The sequence below is a fragment of the Mesocricetus auratus genome, unplaced genomic scaffold (genome assembly GCF_017639785.1).
Source record: "Mesocricetus auratus isolate SY011 unplaced genomic scaffold, BCM_Maur_2.0 Super-Scaffold_100007, whole genome shotgun sequence".
Classification (NCBI taxonomy): Eukaryota; Metazoa; Chordata; class Mammalia; order Rodentia; family Cricetidae; genus Mesocricetus; species Mesocricetus auratus.
In genome coordinates, this window is record NW_024429191.1 from 58,705,719 (window position 1) to 58,727,315 (window position 21,597).

At 37.6% G+C, this 21,597-nt stretch overlaps 1 protein-coding gene across 6 annotated transcripts in view; it reads left to right on the forward strand.

The window, feature by feature from the left end:
- Nucleotides 1-18,750, forward strand: part of Rhot1 (ras homolog family member T1) — a 66,041-nt gene extending 47,291 nt beyond the window's left edge. The window contains exons 16-21 of one of the 6 annotated variants that reach the window (XM_040749270.1): nucleotides 491-574; nucleotides 2,238-2,357; nucleotides 3,418-3,620; nucleotides 4,644-4,739; nucleotides 6,310-6,432; nucleotides 17,712-18,750. In XM_040749270.1, coding sequence (XP_040605204.1) covers nucleotides 491-574; nucleotides 2,238-2,357; nucleotides 3,418-3,620; nucleotides 4,644-4,739; nucleotides 6,310-6,432; nucleotides 17,712-17,829 — 744 coding nt within the window. In that variant the 3' untranslated portion in view covers nucleotides 17,830-18,750. Of the gene's footprint in view, nucleotides 1-490; nucleotides 575-2,237; nucleotides 2,358-3,417; nucleotides 3,621-4,643; nucleotides 4,740-6,309; nucleotides 6,433-16,283; nucleotides 17,689-17,711 lie in introns of those variants that run through there. The other 5 variants (XM_040749269.1, XM_040749274.1, XM_040749273.1 and 2 more) reach the window with 5 other exon arrangements.
- The last annotated feature ends 2,847 nt before the right edge of the window (nucleotides 18,751-21,597 follow it).

The window sequence follows — 21,597 nt, forward strand, 5'->3', positions numbered from 1 at the left end:
AGCAGATGGCTCTAGAGTCTATTGATGGGGGATGTCCTTTTGTATAGATGTTTCTCTTTTGGTTGATGAATAAAACACAGATTGATCAGTAGCCAGGCAGGAAGCATAGGTGAAACTATGAGGAGAATTCTGGAGAGAGGAGACAAAGAGAGGTGGCAGAGAGACGATATGTAGCTGTTGGAAAGATAGGACATCGGACATTCTCTGGTAAGATCAGACCATTTAAGAAACTCCGTCCACACTCTATGCTCACTAACCCTGTTTACCTCCTCTTCAGCTGTTGCTTTTACTTTATGTAAAATAAATGCACCTTTTGTCCAAGACCTCAGAACTAAGAAATAAAGCCAATATCCTGTTTTTACTGATAAATAGCAATATAGAGAGAGATGAATGTCCTTTTATTTGTAATATACCCACATGGACAAAGGTATGTACTGATGAAGTTACTTTGATATTTATTATAAAATGAAATTTTTGGTTCTGTTTTTAGAGACAGAAGAAAATTCGTGATGATCATAAGTCCTATTATGCAATTAACACTGTCTATGTATATGGACAAGAGAAATATTTGTTGGTAAGATCTTCTGTGATACAAAGACTTGAAGTATTGGGTACATTTTTAAATGAGTCTGAAACAAATTAGATTCATTTAATGGCTGTATGTAGAATGTGTGTGATACTTTTCATTTTGGTTTATTCATTGGAATGTTAATTCCTTTGATTCTGTGTGATTATTACATGGGTATAGATAAAGGTAAAACTATTTATGCACTTAACTGTATGTTAGCTACCTCATAATAAGAAAATCTGACAGGGCTGGAGAAATGGTTTAGTGGTTAAGTGCACTGACTGCTCTTTCAGAGGACCTGGGTTCAATTCCCGGCACCCACATGGCAGCTTACAACTGTTTGTAACTCCAGGATCCAACACTCTCACAAGACATACATACAGGAAAAACAGTAATAAAAGAATAATAAATAAATTTTTAAAAAGAAACTCAGAAGGAAAACAAAAAAAAAAACTTTCCTTTCATTCTGCCATTTTGATTTTACAAATCTGTTGTTGGGGGCTAGAGAGATAGCTCAGCAGTTTAGACCATGTACTCCTTTTCCAGAGGATCCAAATTTGATTCTCAGCACCTACCTACACCTGGAAATTCAAAACCACCTATAACTCCAGCTCCAGGAACCCAGTGCCCACTCTGGTCTCTAGAGGCAAGAATCTCATGCACATGCACAAAATTCAAACACTGTCTATCTCCCCACCCCCACATCCACACAAATACATATATCTTAAGTGAGATGGCATCAGTGCTTGCCACAAAAGCCAATGTCCTGAATTTGATCCCTGGAATCCACATAAAGATGGAAGAAGAAAACCAAATTTACAGAGTTATTCTCTGATGGTCATACAAGATGCAACACATGTGTGCCTTCCATACTGATAAATAAAAAACTAATTGCTTTAAAATAATTAGTTTTAAATTCTAATGTTATTGGCTAGAAATTAGTATGAAATCAATGTTGGTGCTTAGTGGTTTATCTATATATAATCTGAATCAAGTTTTATGTGTTTATCAGGGAGGAGTATAGAAGTATAAAAGTATATGGAAAGAAGAAAAATGGTGTGAAATACAGTATAAAGGTTATATGCTCTTCTTGGATGCTAAACCAAGTTTGAGACTTGGTTCACGATAGATAACTGTGTGATAAGACAAATTTCTAGCCAAGTTAGAACCTTATGGGGAGCTTCTAACAAGTAAGCATTAGAAAACATCCACAATGGTGGTGTATGCCTTTAGTTCCAGCATTTAGGAGGCAGAGGCAAGTAGATCTCTGAGTTAGAGGCTAGCCTGGTCTACAGAATGGGTTCCAGGACAGCTGAGACTACTGTCTCAAAAAACCAAAAAGAAAAAACATCCATGCTTTGTTTTTGGAAATAGCTTCTTAGATAATCACATTGAACAATGTTATACATTTTATGGTATAATAATATTTTACTCTTTCTGATAAGGGTTTTATGAGTTTATTATTAAATATTGCTTATCTCATGTAGTTCTAAACATTAGTACTCAGTAGACATTCCTGACTATTATTATTCTTATGTTATTCTTCGTAAATCATTTTCTGTGTTTTGGGCTATGCATGTTTTCATAATGTTTTGTTTGAAATTTCTCAAGCCACCTTTATACCAATATTACGATTCTTAGTTTCCCATTATCTTTTTCTTTTTACAAGCTGCACGATATCTCAGAGTCGGAATTTCTAACTGAGGCTGAGATCATTTGTGATGTTGTATGCCTGGTATATGATGTCACTAATCCCAAATCCTTTGAATACTGTGCCAGGATTTTTAAGGTTTGTTCTTATGCCCATGACTAATTGTAACTTTATATAGGATGTTAAGGATCTACAGCTTTGTATTTCCTAGTCAGAAAAGTACAACAAAATAGACTGCAAAGGGATTTTTGTTGTTGTTTTAAATATATGCATCTACATGCTCTATTCCTTTAAAAATCCTCATTTTGTCCTACACCAACAAAATCCCAGTCATGTGACTTTGATGTGTATTCTTGATTGAGAACTTTTAATGGAAAGTCTTCTTGGCTATTAGGAATGCAAATGGATATTGCCAGTTACCTAAAGAATAACAGCCAGAGCAAGGGAATAAACCACAGGTTTGCAAAATGTATTATTCATTTGGAGATTATTAACAAGAGTCTATAGAAGGAGAAAGCTATAAGGACAAAAGTATTTAGCCTAGTATTGCTTTTAATATCAAAAACCTTTGAAAAATCCAGGTATCTAACAGTTGAAGAATAGTTTTCCAGAAAATATAAATATCTTATGAAGTATTAAGCAACCCTAAAAGCAATAGTCATCATTCTACAGTACAGAGAGGATACAGCCTTCTATTTTTAAATGCTGTATGCAGCATAGCTGCAGCTATATAAATATAAATGTATGTGATAAAATTCTACAGGCAATATAAAGAAAATGGTACTTTTCAGTATAGAAAATAGGAATATAAGCCGGGCGTTGGTGGCGCACGCCTTTAATCCCAGCACTCGGGAGGCAGAGGCAGACGGATTTCTGTGAGTTCGAGTCCAGCCTGGTCTACAAAGTGAGTTCCAGGACAGCCTCCAAAGCCACAGAGAAACCTTGTCTCGAAAAACCAAAAAATAAAAAAAAAAAAAGAAAATAGGAATATATTGAAAATTAGGATAGGTCTGTTTTGTTAGCTACACTAGAATAATGACAGGAGGCTGACATAGTGCTACCAAACTTTGTTTCTCACTTTGTTGTCTCCCTTTGGAATTACCATTGCTTTGTCTGTCTGGGGAAGTGTTTTCATTTATTTAAATAGTAATTTTTGAACTTGCCATCAATATTTGATTTCATTATTTTTATTCCATAGCAACATTTTATGGACAGCAGAATTCCCTGCTTAATTGTAGCTGCAAAGTCAGACCTGCATGAAGTTAAACAAGAACATAGTATCTCACCTACTGATTTCTGCAGGAAACACAAAATGCCTCCACCTCAAGCCTTCACTTGCAACACTGCTGATGCACCCAGTAAAGATATCTTTGTTAAATTGACAACAATGGCCATGTATCCGTAAGTACTTGCTCTGTCTTCATTTTCATGTTGCATGGTTCATAGTAACATTGCATGCCATTAGCCATGGGGCATCTTTGTCACATAGAAATTGTTCAGCAACAGAAAGAAACTTTGCAATGAGAAGGGATAAATTTGAGCAACTGCAAGTTTGGTTTGCATGTCATAAATGATATAAACAGTACTTCTAGAGTACTTGTATATTTTTTTCTGCAGGCTGTAGCTGTCCTAACAGGATAGCATAATAAAGCATAGCTACCACCCAGCATTGGACAATAACCCTGCTATGATAAATGGAGTTGACATCATGTCACTTTATATTTATAAGGCACTTCCACATGAACACAATTTCATTTTTAAATTTTTCTGTTGATTAATTGCCTTTGGTGTGTGAAGAATTTTGAAATCTTTTGAGAATTTACATTGAATTTAGGTTTTATGTTTGAATTCAGGATTTGTCTTTTTTTAAAGTGCTGTAAAAAGTTACAAGTGAAATGTCCACTATATAAATATTTGGCATTATTATAGCCACAAATTTCATGTACATTTATTATATCTATACATGCATATATACAACCATATAACTATGGTTATCTTCATAGTTCACTAACTGCCTTAAAATTGCATGATCTTAATGACATCCTACTCAAATAGTGTGCTTGTATAAATTCTGTTATGTAACAAAACAGCTTTTCAGGCAGTGCGTTTCTCAGGACTTTAGAGAATATTCTGTTTATTATTCTGTTAGCCTTGAAGGCATTTTCTTATGAAAATTAGAATAAAGTATAATCAAATGCAACAGTAATAATTAAACAAAGACCAAAGCTTTCCAAAAAGGAGTTAATTTGTACATATTTTTGAAGTCATAGTATATTGGTATTCTATTAAACGTTTGAAAAAAAGCAGTAAGCCTTTGACTTTCTATTTGTATTGGAAAAAAAATCATTCCTATTAATATAAGATTTTAAAAACCTTATTTCTTTTTTACCTTTGCTTTAAAACTCTCATGTATGTTATCTACAGAGAGGATCATTACAGAGGCAGCCTCTCCCGAGACATGGGCAGCACTGATAGAATAGAGAATTTGAGAAAAATCTGGGTCTTTCTAAAAACTGCTTTGTAAGTTACTTTTTCTTTATGATTCTGTGGGATTTTGTTTACATTTTCTTATAGGGTGGCCAAATTTTCTTCCTTGCTGTTAATATTTAGAAATATCTAGAAACGCACTGCTTGGTCAGACTCACTGCCTAGCTGTAACTTACGGTGCCGTCTCTCTTATGTCAGTGTACCATAGGTAACTGCAATGTGACTAGAGCTGCGTCTCTAAAGCACTTCATGCTAACTTGTGTGTGTGTGTATATATGATAAATGTACATACATAGATACTTCTTACGTAATTAATACCAAATTACTTCTCATGAAGCATCTCCCTGTTGCTCAGCATATTTTGCATCTCTCCTTTTTGGTGGGTGGAGCCTTGTGGATGTGGAAGTCAGATTCAATTTATAAAATCACGGATGGATTCCAGTATGACAGCTGGCAGTGTCTTGGTAGCAGTGATGTAATTCCTCATCACAAACCAGGTTTTAAAAAGAAATATCTTATTGATTCTCAAAATTCTTGTTTTTCTTCATATTGGGAGTTAGGCACTGTTGGGATGCTAATACTCACAACCATGACACCATGCACTGTGGTCTCATCAGCTCTCACAAACTAAACCAAAGCAGATTGGGCCAGTCCTTTGACTGAGAAGCCTGTAAAAATGATCAGATGTCACAGGAAGTGATGGCATTGATTCATCAGATGGTGCTCTTCTCAGTGGGTTCTGCTCCAGTCAATACCTCATCATGGGTGGTATGATGGCTTTGTTTGTCTGACCACTGAGTAGTCATTGAAGGTCCCCACATTATAATCAGGGCTTAGGTGAAATGGGTCACCTCATGTGCCTGCGCTAACCAGTGAAACCACTCAACCAGAAAGGAGTCAGAAAGCCCTTCAATTTCATAACTGATTCAATTGGCTCACTAGATTTTTACATCCTTAGAGTCTCATCCATCATACTTATAGCTGCTGTGTTTTGTAGCTGAAATTAACCCTGTATTTCTTCTAGTACAAATTTATGAAGCACTCTGATTTCCTTTGGGAGCCAGGGTGCTTGGTGAATTAAAGATGATGTTGTTCATATCCTGTCAGGGTTAAATATAATCATCTGTTGACTTTTGTGTATTTATCGCTCTTCTCCTTCCTGGTTTTCAGGCATGTGTGTATGTTGAGGGAGGAGGAAGAGGAGGGAGTGGTTATTCAATGCTAGCAAACCTTGTCCTTTCAGTTGGTGCTATGGCTTACTCAAGTTTCATTTTTATTCATTTAGATGAGGGTGCCATCTATTGCTGTGCATATTTATTCCACTAAACTCATCTAATAATGATTCCATCCTCTCTCCAACATTTTTTTTAAGTGCTAGCTAATATTCCCTAGATTTTCTATAGGGAGGAAGAACTATTACTGCTTACTATGTTTTCACCAAATGTGGAATTCTGCACAACTTTAGCATGCCCCACACTGTCCTTTTCCTTTCTAAAAAGAGTGTTGCATATGCCTAAATCTTTCTTTTTTTAAGTTGGCACACTCGACTTGTGCCATATTTGTAAGAAAGAACTCAACCCTGTCCTTCTGTGTGTTTTCACAGCCATGCCCGGTTACGCTGTATGTGCACCTGCAACAGGTGTACATTTTGCATCTGTCAGAACTTCCTCAACTCAGACTTGCTGCAATCTTTAAAGAACAAAATCTTCACTGCAGTTCTTAACAGGTTCTTAACTTTATTTACTGGGTACCAGGCATTCTGTTAAAATACAAGAGAAAAAGGCCGGGCGGTGGTGGCGCACGCCTTTAATCCCAGCACTCGGGAGGCAGAGGCAAGCGGATCTCTGTGAGTTCGAGGCCAGGCTGGACCGACAGCCTCCAAAACAGAGAAACCCTGTCTCGTAAAAACCAAAAAAAAAAAAAAAATACAAGTGAAAAAGTGGATAACTATTATACAGCTACTTACTACAAAGGCAACAAGTCAACTGACCCCCACTAACTCCCACTGAAAGTCTCAATGAGATGACAATGTTTAGTTTGGGAATCATCACTAATAGTGTCTTTTAAATTAATAGCACTATTTTGGGAACTATAAAACAAGGTTTTGAGTCTTTTTTACTAGGAAAGTTAGTTACCTGTTCCATTTTAGGAGATAATATGTACATGGATCTTTTGGGTGTGAGTTGTAAACTAGGAGGACTTTCGTAGTAAGGAAAAGACATGTCAATCCAAAATCAGAAACATTGTATTGTACTTAGTTGGTGTTCTCATGATATATCAGATGCAAACTATATACTAATATGAACCAGATTCTCTCTCCTTGAAACCATTTGTAATTCCAGTATTCCTTTTGGGGGAATGTGTATCTGAAAGAACATAACTTCTGGAAATGAGAGTAATAATCAACTTTTAAAGATTTTAAGGAATATGGAAAAAGAAAAAAGAGCCATAGTGCTGTGCTGGATTCTGAGCCTCCCTCCTCCAGGTTTATTAGACTTGTTTATTGCAAACAGGGAGATTACTTATTGAAGTCATTTTAAGTAAGCTAAACTATGACATAGTCCTATAAAATAATGTATTCTTTCAAAAATGAATGGGGGAAAGGGATATATTCATTCTCTCAAAGCAATGAACTTTATTCTTATTCTGATCATGCTACCCTTTTGTAAACCAGTGATTTTTTTTTTATTTAAAAGCCTACATAATGTTAGTTTGTATCTGTTTAAGGATGGATTTGGTTTTTGAAGTCATCTAAATATCATTAAGAGCCAGGCTTAATTATAAACAGATGGCCAAGCTAAATAACAGACTTGGTTTAAGATGGCCTAGCTACTTGGTCCTTTCTTGAATACTCTAGCCACATCTATATCCTGGTTAGACTCTAGCTGGATCAAATAATCATGTACATGGTCATCACCAACATAGTAGCTGAGCCTGTAAAATGCTGCCTGTTCTCCAAGAGTTGGAAACTAGTTTTGAAGGCATTCTGTAAGTATTTCAGTGATGCTTTGAACATAGTAGCTCCAGAATAAGAATGCAGCCCCTGAAGGCACTGCTTTGAAGGGATTACCTTGCTCTGCCTCTGTTCTTTGAGAACATCTTGTAAAGGAGTAACCAGACTCCATCATGATGACTGACCGAAATGCAAGTCTAGTTCAAACCAAACAAACCTGGGAGCACTAGTGTTGGGGATTTTAAGAGTTGGAAGATTTGCTGGGTGTTGGTGGCACATGCCTTTAATCCCAATAGTCAGGAGGCAGAGGCAGGAGGATATCTGTGATTTCTAAGCCAGACTGGTCTACAGAGTGAGTTCCAGGACAGGTTCCAAAGCAATACAGAGAAACCCTGTCTCGAAAAAGACCACAAAAAAAAAAAAAAAAAAAAAGAGTTTGAAGATTCTGGAATGCATCTGACTATTCCCATGATAATGCTTCCTTCCCTGCATGCCTTCTTAAGAGGTAGCTATTTGCTTTGGCCTTTTTTGGGGGAGAGGGGCTTTGTTTTTGCTTTGAATTTTTAGCCAAAATGCTTTTCCTGTAGCTTTCTCTCTGTTGGTTTAAGTTCTGCCCTTTAGAACAACATACAACCATTCTTATCAACATAGCAATGCTTCAGATATTCAAGGACGACCATCATGTCTCCCTTTTTTTTTTCTCTTCTCCAGGTACTCATTTCTTTTAGCTTTCGCCTAAATTAGGTACTTTTAGTGACCTCATCATTCCTGATTGTCATCATCTGAAATCCCCTTAAGTTAGCAGGTGCCAGTGAGTACTAACAGTGCTCCTGGTGTTGTCTGACCAATCCAAAACTGAGAGCAGCCATGTTCTGAACATGTTCAGCACCTGGCTAGTATGTGACTAAAAGTTTTTATCAGCCCATCCCACTGTTGACATATATTATTAACTTGGGGTTAATTGAAATTACATCTTTTCTTTTTATGAAGTACTATTAAGGCAAATGTCCCTTCTCTCCAATTGTGTTTTTAATATTTAGTTGACATTTTAAATGTAAATATAGGTACATGTATCTCTTTACTAATCATTATTTTTAGTCCATTTGTTCTATCTCAGTCTTCAAACATTATTTTTATAATTTGTCCCATTATATAACTATCATTTTGTTATTTGTGAATTGCCTAGGTTAGATGTGTTTTAGTTTTTAAGTTACTGATAAATAATATTGACTACTCAAAAACTGGAAAGAGAGAAGTGAACAAGCCAGAAGGAACTCTGTCAATGAGAGACATAAAATTCAGTTAGTGAAAAAAAAATCCCTGAGCCATGTGTGAAGGCATACACCTATAATCTAGTTTTGCCTCAGAGCTTGCTTGCTTTCCCTCCCTCCCTCCCTCCCTCCCTCCCTCCCTCCCTCCTTCCTTCCTTTCTTTCCTTTCTTTCCTTCTTTCTTTCTCCATGGCTGGGGGCTGCTTCTCTCATTCTCCTCTCTCTCTGTCTCTCTGTCTCTCTCTCTGTCTCTCTCTCTGTCTCTGTCTCTCTCCCCCCCCCATTTATTCTCTCTGCCCACCAGCCCCACTTATCCCTCTTCTGCCTAGCTGTTGGCCCTTCAGCTTTTTATTAGACCAATCAGGTGCCCTAGGCAGGCAAGGTAAAACAAATGCAACACATCATACATAATTAAACAAATGTAGCAGAAACAAATGTGACATATCTTTACATCATTAACAAAGGCAACAGAAACAAATGCAACACACCTTCACATAGTTAAAGTAATGTTCTGCAGCATAAACAAATGTAACACATCTTTGCCTAGTTAATAGTCCACAACAGTGGCATACACCTGCAATCCCAGTACTCAGGAACCTGAAGCAGAAGGATCTCCAGTTCAAGGTCAGCCTAGTTTACACAGTAAGTTTGAGGCCCGACTGAATTTCTTTCTGAGAACCTAGCTCCAAAAAAGTCAAAATAAAATATTCTTACCTAACACACATTGCATATTGAATTATTATCTAATATATATTGCATATTATTAGCCTATTATAATTTATATATTGCCTAGTACTCATTGTATTGCCTAGTATACACTGCATATTACTTCCTAGTAGACATTGTATATTACTGCCTACTTAGTATACATTGTATCTTTTTATCTATCAGGAGTTTCAGGGAAGGTTTTTCTGAAATCAGTGAATAATTTTTATCACATTCTCCTAACTTACCAATGGGTTATTTTTTTTTAAGAAATATCTAGCCAGGCGGTGGTGGCGCACGCCTTTAATCCCAGCACTCGGGAGGCAGAGGCAGGCGGATCTCTGTGAGTTCGAGGCTGGGCTGGTCCACAGAGTGAGTTCCAGGACAGCCTCCAAAACAATACAGAGAAACCCTGTCTGGGGAAAAAAAAAAGACACCTATTTCTTTATCTATTCTAGAAGCTCTTAATTGCTATCACAGGAGACCGATTCATTTTCTCTGTCATTGGTGACAGTTTTCCCCGTAGGTTAAATCAGTTTGCAGGTGAGATAGTTTGGAGATGCTTTAAATTAATGTGCTTGCTCTACGCTGTGATCCTCAAACAAATCAGCCCTTTCTGTCATATCTCTTACAATGGGAAGTAATTTAATAATGGTGTCAGCACTCATCACTGACATCTGGTAATCAAGAATGGAAAGATGAGGAGGAAAACAGTATGTTTCAGAGGATTCCTTTCTTATCTCAGTTGCTTCTTCACCATGTGTTGGATAGAAGTGCAATGAGCTTCAGGGTTTCTGTAGTAAATTTCTTCTGTGTTATAAAAGGATATAGGAAAGCAGCATAGGTGGGTTGAGGTCAAAACTCAATTCCCAAAGGATCTAGAATCCTAGGTGAGTGATGTGGAAGTATGAGGAAAGATGGTGGCTGAGGCAGGTCTGTCTATAAGAGCCATATCCTGTGCTTTGATTTCTGATTCTACTTAAGATTTTAAAAGTCAACATTTTTATCTGACGTGAGCTTGGTATGGTGGCCCACGTCTCTAATCCCAACATTAGGGAGGCTGAAACAGGAGAATTATTATGGATTTGAGGCCAGCTTGAACTACATATGAGTTGTAAATCAGCCTGGGCTAGACTCAAAAACAAAATTAAACAAAGCCTAGTGTAGTGGTGCACACCTTTAATCCCAGGCACTTGGGAGGCAGAGGCAGGCAGATCTACAATTTGAAGCAGTCTACAGAGTGAGTTCCAGAACAACCAGGGCTACACAGAGAGACTTTGTCTCAAAAAACAATCAAACAAAACCCACTAAAAAATAAAATTCAACATGAAATTTCCTGGTAATTGAAAAATATCCATTACAAACTTTAAAAATTATCATGTTTACAAGCCACAACTTTACAGTTTCAAGATAAAGTTCCCTGAAAATGAAAGCAAACAGAGTATGGTGTAGTGCTGAGGCAGGAGATTTCCACAAGTTGAGGGTCCTGTCACAAACAAATGTGACAGAAAAAAAGGCCACCCAAGGAATGATGGTGTCTCTGTTCTCCACCCCCCCCCCACTCCGGCTTACTACTTACACAAGAAAAAGTATTTGGATGGTGGGATGAGAATGGAAACTTCTCTGTTTTCGCAGGCTTTGGCAGTATTTGGTGATTAGTCACTATTTGTTTGTCTTGCTAAACATATCTTAGTTAATATAATTAATATAAGCAGTACAAAAAAAAAGAAAAAGACCAGTTATTTCATTAAAAGGACTTTTCACTAAGCTTCATTCCCTGAGGAGGATTTTCACTTTCCACTAAGTGTTTGATTTAAAGGAAGTGGGACATGGTGGTGGGCTCACAGATGCTTGCTATTAATCCCAGCTCTTGTGAGTTCCAGGCAAGCCTGATTTACATAGTTCTAGGACATCAACGGCTGCATGGAGACACATATTTGATATCTGAATAGTTTTGTGTTTTTCTTTAAAACAACTATGAATAACTAGGATTGTATGAATTAAAATATATTTGAAGGGTGATTAACATGTAGGAAGGCCGGGCAGTGTTGGTGGCACATGCCTTTAATCCCAGCACTTGGGAGGCAGAGGCAGGCAGATCTTTGTGAGTTTGAAGCCAGTCTGGTCTACAGAGTGAGTTCCAAGACAGGCTCCAAAGCTATAGGGAAACCCTGTCTGAAAAAACAAACAAACAAATGGGGAGAAATTAAAGAACAAAACAAAACCATATAGTCAGATTGGACTGGAGAGATGGCTCAGAGATTAAGAGCACTGGCTGCTCTTCCAGAGGTCCTGAGTTCAATTTCCAGTGACTACATGCTGACTCACAACCATCTGTAATGACATCTGGTACCCTCTTCTGGCATGCAGGGACACATACAGGCAGAATACTGTATATATATAATAAACAAATCTAAAAAAAGCCAAAAACTAAAAATCATGTAGTCAGATCATTTTATCTTTGGGAATGCTTTCATTTTTAATAGTGCAAATTATGCTAATCAAGAAAACACCTTTTGAGATTATTTTAATTTTTAAATACTTTTTTGAATCTGAAGGTGATAAACTGAGTATATAGGAATGTGCTTGAATGTTGGTTTGAACTACCCTGAATTCTTACGTATTAGCTATTATTCTGACCAAGAACACTCCTGCTTTATGTGATGACTATAGAAGAGTACTACAGAATTGATCTGTCTTTTAGATATTCTTTTCATTCAGTCACCTATGCTACTTAGTGATTTTTAATCATCTTTTTAAACTTTTCATGCAGTATATTTTGGTCATAGTTTTTCTCACTTTTTAAATACACTGGATGTTTTTCAAAGCAAGGTTTCTGTATGTAATTTTCCCACTTTTCCTAACTTAAAATTTAATCATAATTATTTATTTTACAATTCACTGTTTTGGTGCTATTTTCTTTGGTGCTTAGTTTGATTTTAGGATTTTTTCAATCCATTTTATTTGCATTAGCCATATAAAATTTTCATTCATATTTGGTGACTAGGTGCATAATTTATGCTATATGCTAACTTAAAGATACTATGAACAGATATTGTCCCCATTGTATTTTTAATACATTTTAAAACTGATTATATGTGATGTTTATTTTAAGCTACTTACTAATGGATTACGTAGCTTGTCTGTGTTTATTTGATAATCACCCAACTTCTTCCCTTATAAAGTCTGAATTCATGTTACTTTAGTTAGGTCCTCTTTTAAAAGAAAGACTTTATTATTGTCATACCAAAATGAATTTTTTTTTTTTTTTTTTGGTTTTTCGAGACAGGCTTTCTCTGTGGCTTTGGAGGCTGTCCTGGAACTCGCTCTGTAGACCAGGCTGGCCTTGAACTCACAGAGATCCGCCCCGCCTCTGCCTCCCGAGTGCTGGGATTAAAGGCGTGCGCCACCAACACCCGGCAATGAATTGTTTTTTAATATAACTGTCTTATGAAAAAGATGGGTTCTTAAGATCATAGATACTAGGACTCTTTTAAGTGCTCTTAGAATACTATGCTGTAGTAAAGTAACATATAAAGAAATCCTGTTTTAGTGTCTTGTATGCATCATTTGTTTTACTTTGTTGAATCTCTGTAACATATAGGTGGTAGATTTTTTTTTTTATTTATCTCATTTTAAGTATATGACTTTTGCCTGGTTGCGTGTATGCACACCACCACCTACATTCTTGGTGCCTGAGAAAGCCAGAAGAGGGTGTCAGATCTCCTGGAACTGCAGTTACAGGTGGTTGTAAGCCACCATGTGGGTGCTGAGTCTTTAACCCTGATCCTCTGGAAGAGCAGCCAGTGTTCTTAACTGCTGAGCCATCTCTCTGGCCCCTATAGTTAAATTAAGATAACTCAAGAACTGTGTTACAGATTCTTAGCTGCTGATGGTTAGGATTTCAAATTATTTTCCATTTGGTTTGTATATTAAAGAACATGAAAAAAAAAAAAAAAAAGAAAAGCCTGGCAGGAAGCCGGGCGTTGGTGGCGCACGCCTTTAATCCCAGCACTCGGGAGGCAGAGGCGGGGGGATCTCTGTGAGTTCAAGGCCAGCCTGGTCTACAGAGCGAGTTCCAGGACAGCCTCCAAAGCCACAGAGAAACCCTGCCTCGAAAAACCAAAAAAAAAAAAAAAAAAAAAAAAAAAAAGCCTGGCAGGAGTCATTTCTTTATCTTAAGAAAATGAAACTTGCCGGGTGGTGGTGGCGCACGCCTTTAATCCCAGCACTTGGGAGGCAGAGGCAGGGGGATCTCTGTGAGTTCGAGGCCGGGCTGGACCGACAGCCTCCAAAACAATACAGAGAAACCCTGTCTCGTAAAACCAAAAAAAAAAGAAAAAGAAAAAAAAAGAAAAAAGAACATGACATGGTGGAGTTTGCCTGATTTGCTCTTTAAGCATCCCTAGTCAACAGAGATTGTGGAGCATTTTCTGTGTACCTAAATCATGTATAAACTTGGCGGGTCTTGTTGCTTGGGGAAGCATTTCTTGACACTGGTGCATATCTACACCCTTTTCCAAAATATGTTGCTATTAGGCGTGCTCAGTTAACAGCTTGCTTGTAATTTCTGTCCCAGTTCATATCCACTGGGTTCTGTGCACTGATTTCTTACTCTCTCCTGAGAAATTTCTTGTTAAATTTAATATTTCATGCCTTCTAGCTCTGTTAGGAGAACTGTACTAGCAGGGCCAGGATTGTAGGTCAATGTTAAGAGTGCTGGCCTCACATGTATGAGGCCAGGCTTTGATCCCTAGCACCACACACATACAAAAAATGAAGTCAAAATAATAAACTGGTAGCAGTAATAGCATTATTATTAAACATAAACGTAGGAAATACCAGGTAGAAACACTTGGAGAATTGAAGCAAGGAGGTCCCAAAACCTTTTATCGAAGAGTATTTAAAAACAGAACTTGATTGTAGTTTGGTAACCTTGGTATAGTTTTCAACTTGAAATATGTAATTAGAAAAAAAATATATATATAATACTTCTGTGTCCTAATAATGCATGCATTACAGTTATCTAAGAGTAATTTCTTAACCTGAGATACATAAATGGAGTTGTAAAATTAGAACACCACTTATATTAGTGCATTTGTTTCCTATGAGTTATAGTTAGAAAGGATAAATGGAAAGCTGAGAGGAATGAAAATTAAAACTTCAGATTCCTTTCTAAGAAGTTATAGAAGAATACTAATTAAAGTAATACTGAAAGTATAATTGGCTCAGTGGTTAAAAGCACTTGTTGAGCTAGGCGTTGGTGGTGCACACCTTTAATTCCAGCACTCGGGAGGCAGAAGCAGGCAGATCTCTGTGAGTTCGAAGCCAGCCTGGCCTACAGAGCGAGTTCCAGGACAGCCTCCAAAACAATACAGAGAAACCCTGTCTCAAAAAACAAAAAAAAGAAAATGACAGCAACAAGGGGAGCTTTGTGAAGCACATATTCATTTAAGGGCTACTCATGAGAAATAATTCTGATAGAACTAATGTGATTATGGCTTTATGGCTAACTTTAAAGCTAATCCCTCCCTGTACATGTATACTGAAGAACAAAGGAGAAAATTAAAAAACAAAAGCAAACTGTTTGGACATTGAGGCTCCTGCCTGTAATTCCAGCCCTGGGAGGCAGAGGTGAGAGGGGCCAGGCTAAGCAACATCACAAATCCCTGCCTTGAAATAGCTCAGTGATAGAAAGTGCAAGGCCCTAGGTTATTCCAAAGTATTACCCACAAAATATTCAAAGTTGAAACAAAAGCTCTAATACACATTCAACCTGTGCTATTACTTTAAGTCAGTGGTTCTCAGCCTTCCCAATATTGCAACCCATAAAATTATTTTCGTTACTACTGTCATGAATCATAACGTAAATATCTGTGTTTAGTGATAGTCTTAGGTGACCCCTGTAAAAGGCGAATTGGATATCCCTTCCCCTACAGGGTGAGAATCACTGCTTTAAGTCATCTCTATCTCTATTAGAAATGCAAATTGTTCATCTCAGTATGGATCCTTGATGATCTAACAGTTTGGAATGTTGGAATCATTTTTCATGGATAGTACTTTTAACTTTTCAACATTCTGAAATTTTAAGCATATAAACTTCATGATTAGTGATTGTTACCATCAGTTGAATGACTACTGGGATTATCATATGTTGTCAGATAATGGTTTGGGTTTTTTTGTTTGGTTGGTTGGTTTGGTTTTTGGAGACAGGGTTCCTCTGTATTGTTTGGAGACTGTCCTGGAACTCACAGAGATCCACCTGCCTCTACCTCCTGAGTGCTGGGATTAAAGGTGTGCACCACCAACACCCAGCCTCAGATAATGTTTATGGTAGTGATTTAAAGTGTTTTTCTCAGTGTCTCTCATATATAAAGACCAGCCTCCTAGGAATATATAGGGAATGCATGTAGCAGCTTCAGGTTTCCTTGTTCAGTGTATGAATGTTTTAAAAGTACATGGAGATCATTTTTAACTCAGCAATTATCTGTGTAATGCATATATTTTAAATATAGAAAGCATAAGATTCAATCTTATAGAAAAGCAACCCGAAATATATGTAGGATGTTTATTTGAGAGATGTTATTTTAAGTCCCGTTCTTTGGTGAGCCCTGCTGTGAACTGCCAACTGTGTGCATGTGTGTGAAAGGTTAAAAGCCCGTGTAGCTGAGTGGGGTGCCATGCTGTTAGCAGACGACGAAGGCAGTATTACTCACCAGGTGCACGCCGTCAGCTCTATAGAAGATTCCATCTTCATGGAGTCATCTCATGGTCAGCTTTTTCTTGACGACAGGTAACATTTCCCACCACCAGTGGATTGGCCTTTTGGAATCTTCCCAGCTAGAAAATCGAAAATTTCAATATTCTCTTCCCTAACCCTTTAAGAAAATAAAAAATATTGCCTGTTGGAAGAATTAACTTGCAATGTAAAATAAAGCTGTGTTATCACTTTGCTTTATAAAACATAACTGAGAAGAGACTGCTGGTGAGAGCGTGGTGTGGAGTGCATGTGTTGTTTGCCTGTGGTGACCAGCATGGAACACTGGCGATGTTGCAGTGATTTCTAGAGAAGAACAGATTGCATTTTCTGAGAGCTAATCCAAACAGTCTGTAACTATCACCAAGGCTAAGTAGTTGTGTACAGTTTGAACTCTTTGCTCTTAACTCCTTGCATATGACAGCATCTTGGTCTTTTAATATCTGACTTTGCTTCAAATCTGCCTAATTGTAAAGTAACCAAGACTGTCTCTCTAAGCTCTTAATTCTGGAGTTGTTTACATCACCTAAATTGTGTGCACTTAACCAAGAAACCAGCCTAATTCTCTTCATTGGCACTTAAATAAAATGTCCCAGCCATTGTTTTAAGCTTTATCCTCTTCATGGTAAGCTGTCATACTTGAGACACCTGAGGGTGCTTAGCAGTGTTATTAACTGAGCATGCTCACAAACTCAGTTTGTGGTATTAGGCTGTCCCTGTTGTATGCAATATAGCTTCATTTGTGTCGTTACCTTTTGATGCATCATATTCCATCATGCCCTTTATTTGGTGTCATTATCATTGCCTGTCTAACATCAAGGTTTATTGGGTTTAGTTTTAGTTTTTTCTCTTCAATTAACAGTAACTGAACTAATGCAAACTGCTCAGTCTTCCCTTCCTCTTTAGGAGGAATTTTTTTTTAGAGGGGGTGAGTTTTATAAGTCTCAAGTTTTTCACAAATTAAGCATTGCTCTTGAGACAGTATTATTGTCACTTGTCAATTAACTGCTTATAAGATAGTTTTTGATTCCTGAGTATAGCAGATTTTGTCTTACATTTCATGAATATGACCTTCAGAATTGTGAGACTCCAGCCTAATTCTCATTTTGAAGGACTGTGGTGACATTAAAATGTATTCAGCTGATTTATCCCATGTGACAAAAATATATAATATTTTAGATGTCAGCTTCCAAGTAGTCGCTCATTGTAAAGACGTTTGTCTTTACTGGTGTCTATATTGTGTGTATAGCCATTATTAGATGATTGCTGTAAAAATTTCCTACTAATGTTTTAAATATTAATTCTATTTTCTGACTGCAGGCATGTGACACAAGCTGACCTCAAGAGCTCCACGTTCTGGCTTCGAGCGAGTTTTGGTGCTACTGTTTTTGCAGTTTTGGGCTTTGCTATGTATAAAGCATTATTGAAACAGCGATGATTAAACAAAACAAACAAAAAAAAAGGCCTACCAAAAGCAAATACTTTTATGTACATTCTGAATGCTTTAAATTCTGCTAGAAATATTGAGATATTTATACATGCAGAGTTACTTTATTAATATTTGTAATTCATGCATAAGAGTATTTTACTGATAGTAATGACTGCAGTATTGGCTGGCATGTGGAGAGAAAACACCTTAGTAGCCAAACTTAGGAGGCTAAATTTCAGAGGCCAAAAGGGAATATTTTGTAAATAATGTATATATTTAAGCAAGATATGGTTTCCCACACTGAGTTCTAGAAATGGTGTTTGCAAACATTTCTACATTAGTGTCATAGTGTTCACTTGGCTCATCCTGCTAGGTTTCAGTCACCGGCGATGGTGTTTTTCATGGATCAGACATTTCTTTCACATTGACTCAGGATGATCTTTTGGCTTCTCTAGCCATTTCTCTCTGTTTTTAAGATCACACAAGAGTTGAGGTCAGCTTTTCAAGACCACTTTGTCTGTCACTTACAGTAGGCCAGCATCGAAGCCATTGTGAAATCTAGAAAATTGTGTAGCTGAGTGTGTGACTGAGATACTGAGGCAGAAGCAGTTAGCAGAGGTATTACCTACGTGACTATGTTGCTTCTTTGTCAGTGTGTGGGATTTTATAGCCCTTTCAATCAAATGGGAAAACAATTTGTATATTATCAATGTTTTTAGTTTAAATAAAGAAGCCACTCTGACCACTGCTGAATTTCACCTGAAAACCATTCTATAATGGCCATGTCTGTCTGTTGTAGTATATCGCTGTAGCTGCATGTGTCATGAAGTGTTCTATATCTGGCCAGGATAATCTAGAGACAACACTTTTTTAATGGTAAAATAAATCTAATGAATATAAACTCTCACAATAAACCTATTTTTTCCATCATTGACCTTTTCAGGTATTTAAATAAATAACTGCCGTGTAATGTGATCTTGGTTTTTTTGTCTTGTAAAGTAAGTATCTCTGTCCAGATGTGAGTCAGCTTCTCTGGTTTCTATCTTTCTTAGTATAGAGTATTTTTTATATAAAAATGTAATAATCAGTAGGAAAGAAGCCAGATAGGACTTATGTGTATAAGCTCTGTCTGAAGTCTACAGATGTGTCCTCAGAGGCTGGTGTGCCTCTGCTTGCACCTATTGCTGTGGCTTCTGCTAGCACACATGTTAGTCTTCCCCTTTAACATGATGGTTCTTTTTTTTTTTTTTTTTTTTTTTTTTGGTTTTTCGAGACAGGGTTTCTTTGTGGCTTTGGAGGCTGTCCTGGAACTAGCTCTTGTAGACCAGGCTGGCCTCGAACTCACAGAGATCCGCCGGCCTCTGCCTCCCGAGTGCTGGGATTAAAGGCGTGCGCCACCAACGCCCGGCCAACATGATGGTTCTTGCCTCTGCTCTTCTGAGGATATTTCCTCACATGATCACACTTTGTGAACAACTAATAACAACTTAGCCCATCACAAACTTGTTCTCTTGCTTATTCCCTGTCTCTCCTTCCTCTTCCCAATTTCATTCTAAATTTGAAGAAAAAGAAAATTAAATGTGGCAACACCTTGTTTTTATTATTTTCTTTACATTTTTTATTACACTGTATTTATTTGGTGTAACTGTGTATATATGGGCCAGTGTGTGCCAAGCTTGTGTGTGGTCAGAAGACAATTAGAGGAGTCAGTCCTCTGGTACAGTGTGGGTCTTGGCAATGGAACTCTGGCTATCAGACTTGGTAAGCAGGTACCTTTGCCTGCTGACCTATCTTTCAGGCCCCTAATTTTAATTGTTTTCTGGCAATTTCCCATGTGTCAAATAAATTGATCTCAGTTACACACTTTTCTTTCCTCCCACATTTTTTTGTTTTGATTAGAATAATATGCCTTATAGATTGCTGTGCTTATGAGAAACAGGAAAGAAAGAAATTTGTCAAGAGATGGAAAGTGGCCAGGCATGGTTGTGCACACCTTTAAACGCAGCACTCAGGAGGCAGAGGCAGGTGGATCTCTGAATTCAGGCTAGCCAGGTCTACAGAGTGAGTGCCAGAACAGTCCTGACTACACAGAGAAACCCTGTCTCTGGTTGGGTTGGGGTATATGTGTGGAAAGTGCTAGGTTTATATACTTAAACTTTTCCCCTCGATCTTACTATTTTATTTATTTAATTTAGAGGTTTTCGAGACAAGGTCTCACCTAAGTACGTCAGCTGGCCTGGAACTCTCTTTGTTGCCTAGAGTTGATTTGAACTTACAGATACACCTCCCAAGGCTAATAGAATGTGCCACCATGCCCCATTTGTCTTTGTTGGTGGATGACCCACTCGTATAGCCTGGCTACCCTCATCTGTGTCAGCTGAGGCAGTGTGGTGAGCAGAGGTTATGTCACGGCTTCCCTCTTCAACTTGGAGGTGTGTAGGTGTGTTACTTTGTTTTACATACTCTTTAGGAACTAGTTAATATGGGAAAAAACAGTAAGAGGCTTCTTCTGGCTTTGACAGTTTGCTTCAAAAATGCAAAGCTGTGAGAATACTAAGAAAAATGAGGGAATCAGGAACTAAAGAATCACACACACACAAAAAAAAACTTTCACCGAATACCAGTTGCATCATCTTTTAAATGGACAATCCTTAGGCTGCTTGTTATGATGTTTCTCTTTGAACATTTTCCTTTTTATACTTTGCATTGTGTTTTATAATTGAATAACCCAGAATTTGTTATCAGAGCCATACATGTCAAAGTGCATGTAGCAGTTTAACTTAAAGGTTGCAAACTCTTTCTGTAAAAGGTACAAACAGCAAACATCAGGCTTCCACTACTGAACCCTGTATAGAATGAAGACCCTGTAGACACAAGGTAAGCAAATGTGACTGCATTCCAGTAAGACTTCATGTATACTGAAATTAGAATTTCCCACAAACTTCGCATGCCACAGAACAGTCTTTCTGAATTTTTCTTTGGTGATCAGTTTTTTGTTTTTGTTTCTTTCTCATGTGTAATTTGAGTTCATGTAAGTATATTAGAGTATATATGTGTGTGTATATCAGTGTATGTATGTATAAGAAGGCCTAAGATTGACTTCATGTGTCTTCCTTAATTGCTTTTCACTTTATTGCTGAAGCAAGGTCTCTCATTTGAACCCAGAACAGGCAAATTTTGCTAGTCTAGCTAGCCAGATTTCTCAGGGGAATTCCATCTCTACTTTCTAAGAACTTGAATTACATGCAGACCTCCATGCCCAATGGGCATTTACATGGGTTCTGGAATCTGAACCATAGTCCTCATGGTTACACTGAGTCATCTCCCCAGCCCCCTTGCATTTTCTTTCTTTGTTTTGTTTTTTGAGACAGTATCTCACTAAACATGTTATTAGATCAGGTCAGCCTCAGATTCACAGAGATCCACCTGCTTCTGCCTCCTAGGTGCTGGGGATAAAGTTATGAGCCACCACACCTGGATCCCTTGGGTTCACTTGACCATTAAAAATCTAGAGTTCACCAGGCGATGGTGTTGCACACCTTTAATCCCAGCACTCGGTGGCAGAAACAGGAGGATCTCTGTGAGTTTGAAGCCAGCCTGGTCTACAGAGCATGTTCCAGGACAGGTTCCAAAGCTACAGAGAAACCCTTGCTCGGAAAAAAATCTAGAGTTCATTCTTAGATGTACAGAAACTGATTTAATTGAGCAGCAGTTGTTAAATCACTTGATTATCTTGGAATTGGAAATGTACAACACTGAGAAGAATGTAAAAACACT